Source organism: Pseudomyrmex gracilis, unplaced genomic scaffold, assembly GCF_002006095.1.
Source record: "Pseudomyrmex gracilis isolate BER0280 unplaced genomic scaffold, ASM200609v1 scaffold_628, whole genome shotgun sequence".
NCBI lineage: Eukaryota > Metazoa > Arthropoda > Insecta > Hymenoptera > Formicidae > Pseudomyrmex > Pseudomyrmex gracilis.
In genome coordinates, this window is record NW_018021212.1 from 39,431 (window position 1) to 47,738 (window position 8,308).

At 55.2% G+C, this 8,308-nt stretch overlaps 1 protein-coding gene across 1 annotated transcript; it reads right to left on the reverse strand.

The window, feature by feature from the left end:
* Positions 1 to 5,014: 5,014 nt before the first annotated feature.
* On the reverse strand, positions 5,015 to 7,561 carry LOC109861193. Its single transcript, XM_020440739.1, has one exon. The coding sequence runs from the start codon at positions 7,559 to 7,561 to the stop codon at positions 5,015 to 5,017; it is 2,547 nt and encodes an 848-aa protein (XP_020296328.1).
* Between the last annotated feature and the right edge of the window lie 747 nt (positions 7,562 to 8,308).

Consider the following 8,308-nt stretch of genomic DNA (forward strand, 5'->3'; position numbering starts at 1 on the left):
ATATGATGACAGAGCATGTTCTGTAATGTATAAGAATATTTATTAGTATATAAACATTAGCAATAAATATTATTTAAATAAAAATCTTTTACTTACAAGAACTTCTTATACTTCATAGTGTTTACAATCATGATATTCCTTCAAAAAATGATGCATAGAATAATATTTCTTGCACCAGGAACAACGTATTATAGCGGGTGCCCCACATATAGAACAGCGTGGTATTTCTTGTATATCTTTTTCAGAGAAACAAAAATCTACTGGAGTTTCGAACTGTGGTGGTCGTTCTTCGATGTAGCCACTTTTAAACCAAGCATATTTAAAAAGATTATGGTATCATGGAGAAGATAGCTGGATATGTGTTAAGGATTGTAATTTGATGATATTATTTCTCAAATGTAAATTGATATCATAATTTAATAATATAACGCGATCACTGAATGTTCTCACAAAGTTTTTCCATAGTCTAAATCCATAAACATCAAGAGGGTGAATCATTCCAGTAGTTTTTTTTGGTATTTTTAAAATTCGTATATCTTTATCTTTAGATGGATAAATTCTTGTAAGCTTTCGGGACAATGTCCGCTCCAAGAATCTATTAATAACACACTGAAGTTTCCAGTTGCGGGTAAAAATACATTTGTAAACCAAGATTGAAAGTGTTGTGTAGTTAATTTTCCTGATTTTGATGCTGCGATAAAAATATTTGCAGGTCTAAATAAAGTCTCTTCTACACGTGGCCCAAAACTTCCACTGGCTTCTTTCAATACCAAATAAAGAAGTGATTGTAGTTGCCCGCTTGCAGAAATTGTAGGCATAATTGTATAGCTGTGTGTAATTGCTGATTGTGATTGAACTATGGTTTCAACTGTTTTAACACCTTGTATTGTCAATGTTCTGCCTGAATGAATTTCCAAATTGAACCCACTTTCGTCTGCATTATATATATTTTGTGTTTCAAACAGATTTATAAATGATTTCACAGAACTTATGAATTCTTGGCATGCAATTTGTAATGGATTCTGATTTGTCTTTGATGAACGGTTTATAAATTTTGTTATTTTTCTTGACACAATCCCGTGTTTTCTTTTAAAATTTAATACCCACATTGCTCCTGCTTTAAATTGAGGAAGATTAATTTGTTCTTTTGCTTCTAACGCCCGTAGATCTAGATCATGAATAATTTTGTTGTTGTCGTTAGAGCGTTTTTGAACTTTTCCAAGACATATGTANAAATATCTACTAGTTTTTGTCTATGAGTACCACCTTTTTGTAGAGAATGATTCCATCTATATAGCTGCGACATAGACGTTACCTTTCTAAAACGATTTTGTACTGTTGATAAAGTGTAATATCCCTTTTTTCNACTTTTCCAGAACTCAACAGCTCTTCTTNTATAGTCATTATTTACAATTTCTCCTTTTGGTGTACAAGTATCTTCTTCCTCATTTTCATCACTTTCTTCAAGTTCTTCTACTTCGTCTGCTCCATTTTTTTTTTTTTTTTTTAACGAGGAGAAATCCTTGATGGACACCTCCACTCTCGGGGGAGAGTGGGGGTAGTGTGGGACTCCCCAAAGAGGGGTTACCCACTAAAACTCCTCGGCGGTCCTCCGACACTCAGGAAGGAGCCTGGAAAACCCGAAGGCTATGACCTCGCGGCTCCCTCCCTTATGCATGTCCTGAAGGAAGATGGTAGCAGGTCATCTTCTCTCAACCTCCAACTAAGTGAAGAAGTGGGACCACTACACTTCCCCACCTAACTCTATAGGTTACGTGCAATGGCAGGAGGGAGCCCCCGCTACCTCCCGCCTGTAACCCCAAATTCCTCTCTCCCCCGCCTGCTGTGGGGTAGTCTTAGAGACATCCCAACGAGACGAGGGAGGGAAGAATCCACCTCCTCACCTGCAGCCAAGTGCAGGTTTTTTGCGGCCTAATCTCCCTCCGAGGAGGGAGTTGCCGCACGGTACCGCCTCCTGCCAGCTGGCTGCCCTTGCCGCAGGCGCTCTGCCTCTGCCTTGGCTTGCATGACAAGGTCGCAAAACCTCGTCACCGCTCGCCATTTCTCTTGGTCCCTCACCATCTGTCTAACGACAGATGGCAGGGAGAGGTCCTTGCCCACCACGAGGGTGAGCGTTGTTCTCTCCTCCTCCCATGCTGGACATTCCTCCAACGTGTGAGCTGCAGAGTCGAAATCCGAGTCGCAGTGCTCACACGCTGGAGAGTCCGCCTTTCCTATACGATGGAGGAAATTGCCGAACACCCCATGCCCCGTTAGGATCTGGGTGGTGCCGGAGGTGAGATACCCGTGGCAGCAATCCACCCAGTCCGGGAGCACAGGGCCCACGGCTTCCCTCACCCTTCTACCGGACAGGAGAGGATTCCGTATCCTCTCCTGCCACCTGACCACAGTGGCCCTGAAGGCTCGAGCGCGGGCGCGACTGATGTCCACGGGATTGTCATCATCCCGTGCGTCCGCCCTCAGCTCTCTTATGTCCGCGTAGACGCGAGCTAACTGCTCCGCCAGTAACTCTACTGGCGGAATGCGCGCCAGTACTCTTACTGCCTCCAGGGCCACCGTGTGGTAGCACCGCGCCACCCTACCCCCAATAACGCGCTGCACTGCAGCGAGGGGAGCCGACGCCCGGCCCACTCCCGATGCACGGGACCACACCGGTGCTCCGTACATCATGACGGAGTGGACCACGTTGGCGTAAAGGCGCCTTACCCCTGGCCGAGGACCCCCCAGATTTGGCAACAGGCTAGCGAGAGCTCGGGCCACCCGCATGGCCTTAGCCGCCACGTACGCAAAGTGGGTCTTGAAGTCCCACTTCGCGTCAACTTGGAGCCCCAAGTATTTCATGGCCGATTGGGATACCACTTGGGTATTCCCAACCGGCACCGTCACCTGTCTGTCTCCCCGGCCTGGTGCTCGGAAAACAACCATCTCGGTTTTCGCTGGGGCTAGACCGAGGCCGAGCGTCGCCTGCCGCCGCTCCACCGCCACGAGCGCCACCACCGCGCGGCGCAACATCTCCCGCTCGTTGTGCCCGCCGGCTAACACCAGTGTGTCATCAGCGTAACACACCAGCGAGCACCTCGGCGGGAGGGGGACGCGGAGAACCGCATCGTACCCGACATCCTACAGTGATGGTCCCAGAACGAAACCCTGTGGGACTCCGCAGGTCACCCGGTGGAACCTGATTCTGCCGTCTGCGCACGGGAACTGGACGAACCTGCTTGACAGGTAACTGTCCAGTACCGCGCGCAGGTATACGGGGAACCCCCACCATCTCGCGGCGCCCCTGATGGACTCCCACGAGAGGGTGTTAAAAGCGTTTCTCACGTCGAGGCTAACCGCGACGCAAAGTCCACCCTCCCGTGTAAAGCCCTCCGCGATACTCCGGAACCGCTGAATGGCGTCTACTGTGGACAGTTTGGGGCGGAATCCAAACTGCCCAGCCGAGAGGCCTCCTCGCCTCTCAAGGCACTCCTCGATTCTTCGAGCGACTATTCGCTCAAACAACTTCCCGAGCTCCCCGAGGAGACAGATCGGCCTGTGGGAGGGAGCAGCGCCGGCTTGAGCTGGCTTGGGTATAAGTATCAGTTTGGCTCGGCGCCAGATGCTTGGGAAAGTTCCCTCCCGCAGGCAGCGATTGAAACACCGGATCAAACAATCCGGTGCCAAACGTGCCATTCGCACCCACACAGCGCCCACGAGGCCATCAAGGCCGGGCGCGGCCTTTTTGCCCGCCATTCTCCGCACGACGGAACGAAGTCCGTCCGTCGTGACGGAGTAATTGTCCCGCCAGGGGATACGGCCCTCCACGCTGGGGTCTCCTTCTTTGCGGGTGGGGAACAAAGTCTCCACCACGCGAAGTACCTCCTCTACTTCCATCACTTCGGTGGCAGGAGGCCCAGCTGACCGCAATCTGGACAAGACTATTCTGTATGGCATGCCCCACGGGTCTTTGTCCAAAGTTGCGGTCAGTTCTTCCCAGGCGACCTTCTTCGCCGCGGCGATCGCCTTCCGCAACTCGCGCCTTGCCTCCCGGAGCCTGACGCGGAGGATTTCCACCGCGCCAGGACGATGGCGAAGACGCACGCGCGCTCGCGTGTACTTGCGGCGGTGCGTAACGCACATCCGCCGCAAGCCCGCAATCTCCTCGTTCTACCAATACGTGGACTTTCTGTCTGCCGTGCCGCGGACTCGAGGCATCGACACGTTGCACGCATCCGTGGCTGTGCGGGTCAGCCACGTTGCCTCCTTCTCGGAGTCCCACTCCGTGTTTATGGGATTTCCCCACAACGCCCCAATGACCGCTGCCTCAAAGCGGTCGAGGTCCCATTCTTTTAATTTCCACCGTGGGAACCTCGCCGGCCGAACACCTGGAACTCCCTCCGCACCACTGGACACCCCGAAGGTAATGTATCGGTGGTCGAAAAGGGACTCGCTGTTCCAAAGAACCTCCCAGCCGCGGATGAGAGGCAACACCCGCGCCGACCCCCAGGAGATGTCCACGATGGATGAGCCCTGGGGCCGGACGCACGTCGACACTCGGCCCATATTCAGGGCGTGTAGACCGAGTTCGGCGGCCCACCTATCCATTACTCGTCCCCTCACGTCCGTGCGATGGGATCCCCAAGTGGCGGATTTGGCGTTAAAATCGCCGAGGATGAGGACCAGGTCTTCCCCAACTCGCCTCACGCTATCTGTGAGGGCTTGGAGTTCCTCCAGAAAATCTGGAAGACGCCTGTTGGGGGGGAAGTAGCAAGAAAACACCGCTATCTTGCCCCACCGGACCGCCACGTACCCGTGGCCCCGCTCCAACACCCCCCGGACGGGACGGCAACCCGGGCGTGTAAACCACGTAATTGCCGCTTTTCCGTCTAAGTCTCCCGCCCACGCGGGGGACCTCGGAACTCTCCTTGGCTCTGAGACGGCCAAGACACAGGCCCTCAGCTCCCGGGAGACCTGTAGTGCCAGGTCCTGGGCCGGGCCACTGTGGTTCAAATTAATTTGAAGGACCCGGTCCATTTTCTGTCTCCATGGGCTCATCCCCATGGGGCACCGTCCTCCGCTCGGTACCGGAACTTCCTTTCGGTGGAGCGTTCCTGCCTCGGTCCTGCGACGAGCAGGAGTCTCCGCCGATTCTATGCCCCGAGGGCAGACTGCGATCCGCACACAAGACGCAACGGGCTACGTCCTTGCAGTTGCGGGCTAAGTGCCCGTCTTTTCCGCATCGGTAACACATGCCGGTGCGGTCCACCTCGTTGCGGCACGCCTGCCGGACATGGCCGAACTCCAGGCACTTAAAGCATTGAAGCTTTCGGCCCGGCAGGAGTGCCACCCGCGCACTGGACCAGCCTACTTTTAGGCGGCCCGAGTTGGCCAGCTTTGCGGCTACCTCAAATGGGCAGCAAGCCCATGTCATACCCAGGCGGTCACGCCCCTGGGTGATTGGCCCCACGGTTACTTCGAACCGTCTACACGGGCCGAAGTCTCCAGACGAGATGCGATCCTCTATGTCCGCTGGCGAAACAGACATGTCAAGGCCGACGATTCGGATCTCACCTCGTCGAACAGGCCTGGTAACGCTGGCCTTCCCTTGGAGGATTGGGGCCAGCGCCTCGGCCAAGGCATCCGCTTTGGTTGCACCGTCGGCACCGGGGATTTCCACGAGGATACCTCCCCCGACGTCGCGCCTGATGCGTGTGTCCTCAATCCCCAGCGTGGGGAGGGACACTCCTTCTTTGGCAAGCCGCATGACGCTGGCATACGTTGCTTGCTCGCCTTCTCCTTCTGCCGCAACACACCGGATGGCCACCGCCGCCGGACGACCTCGTCGCCGACGACGGGGGCCCGGCCCTTGCGGTGGCTGTCTTCCCTGCGACCGCAGGCGCAGGGGGAGTCTCGAAGTTGAGGTTCGAGGATCCCTTTCTTTAGCCCCATCCCTGACTGAGGTTCGTCTGGCAGAGCTAACCGCTTCTTTTTTGCGCGCCGGTCCTTCCTTCTGCTGCGCCTTAACGCGGCGACGCGTGACTACCGCCCGTTCCTCTCCCTTTTCCTTAGAGGTAGAGGGAGCCGCGTCCGGCTGAGAGGTGGGAGCACCTCCCGGCGGGTTGCCCGTCGGAGCCGGCGTGGTTCTTGCTCCTCGTCCCCTTCCTTGCTCGCGCTGGGGTAAAGCCACCCAAGGGGCTGGATTGCCCCCCAATGGCCCAGCCATCGGTGGTGTTGGTTGTGCTCCAGCGTTCCCCTTTTCCTCCTTCCTACCTCTCCCAGTCTCCGACGCGCCTCGGAGGATTCTGCCTAGAAGGGATTTTACCTCCTTTATTTCTTCGGCAACAATGGACTTGACGGTGGCGTGCAAGTCCACGTTGCTCTTCTTCTCTACGACCCTTGGTCCGTCTATGACCTTAGAGGTCCCTTGGACTTTGGGTCGAATCGCCGGGGGAATGACCGTGCCAGCCGGCAGAGCCGTGATTGATGTGATTACAGGAAAAGGATCCGTTTGGATTGCCATCTCCTGGACCGACGCTCTTCCAGGTAGAGGAGGAGAAAGACCGGCAGCCATCCCTTCCGTACGTAGATGGCGTACTTCCTCCAAAAGCCGGCTGCGTTCCTCCTCCAAGTGGCGGAGTCTGGCTTGCGCCTGCTCCGCTTCGTGCTCCGCTGCATGCATGCGCGTTTGTAGAGAGTTATCCCCCGCCTCCTCTACGCATTTATGCAGCGCCTCTACGGCGCTTACCACTTCTTCAGCGAAGAGGTTGAAGTCTCGCCGATATACGCCCTTCAGGTTACCACACCTGCGTACTTGATTTTTAAACTCTTCGGCCTTGTTCTGAATCACAGCCACTATGTTGGAGGCTGACTTTGGGCACCACTCAAAGTCCATCTCCCGCTCGGCGTCGGACGGAAGTCCCTCCGACTCGCTGTTACTAAAGCGCGGCATCTTCCTCTTGCGCGCGTTCGAGGTGAAGGTGGGCGCCTCTTCTGCAGCGGTATTGAGCTGCTTTGCACCTCTGCGTCGTCTCTCTCTTCGCGAGGGGCCAGGCGAGTTCGTCCTGCTCTCCATGCTATCATCGTCCGATATGGAGATAATTGCGCTGGAGCCTCCTTTTGCGGCCATCGGTGCCTTGCCGCTCTTCTTCTTCTTGCCGGCCTTGTTTTTTTTCCCAGCTACTGTCGCCAGAGTGGGAGATTTTAGGAACCGGGTCCTCCTGTCTGCAGCCGCCTGGAGTCGAGCTGCCTCGTCGTCGGATGACGTGTTTAGCACGAGAGGAGCATCAAGCGCTTCCCGAGTCACGCCGCGACTGTTCTCTTCTGAAGCCAGGCTCGCGTTCACCGCGTCGTCCCCTGGACGCACCTGACTCCAGAACTTCCCCTCGCTACCATCCGCAGTAGCATGAGAGACAGGATCGCCTGCGTCGCACGATCCTGCCGACCCCTCGTATGATGACGACCAAACGGGGGCAGGGCCAAGACCCCCAAACTGCCGGGACCTGGGTGTCCGTTCACCCTGGTCCGGTAATAACTTCTCCTGTGTGGTGTGCATCATCATGTTTTTGTTTGGGGGGTTTAATTTCGGAGTGTCCTTCTCCTAGGTCGGTTGACATCCAAGTCTGACGAGCCCGACCTGCCCGGATTTTGAAGTCAGGGTTTACTCCCCTATCCCAGTTGTCCCCGTTTTTGGAGACTAACGGAGCTGAGAACTCCGGGTTTTTGTTCGAGGTTTTCCTTCCTCTATTCCCCCTCTTAGTTCAGGAACTCACCAGGGGCCCTTCCGAGCATGGGTGACCCTACCAGGGACTCGAAGGAGTCCCCGCCGGTATGGCCCCCTGGATCATAGTTCCCCTAAGCCCGGCCACCACGACAAGGTAGAGGAAAACTGGCCGGGATAAAAATGGGCTTAAGAGTCCTCTTTTCGCCCCCCCGGCGAGCCCCACCCGGGGCCACCAGTTATGGGAGCGTCTAGATTTCTCGCCTCCTCGAGCCTCCTTGCGATCTACATCGCCCGCCGGAAAGGAGGCACCCCCATACCAATCAGGTCCCGATTGCACTATTATCGGGACCCCTGGCACCTTAACCTACCCCCGCGAGCCACATGCAATTGTTTTATAGCAGAGTCATGTGGAACCCCCGCTAGGCGAAAGCCTGTAGTAGCGACAGCCCCTTTCCCAGCCGACAGACCCCCGCGAGAGGCACCCCGGCCGCGCGGGCGGGTTCCGTTTGACCACAGTACGATTCGACACCGCTCGATTCGACACAGATTTATTCGACACCAAATTATTCGACACCGTACGATTCG

Excerpts from the sequence above, each read along its gene's own strand:
- LOC109861193 (XM_020440739.1), bottom strand. The coding sequence starts at position 7,561 with ATGATGATGCACACCACACAGGAGAAGTTATTACCGGACCAGGGTGAA.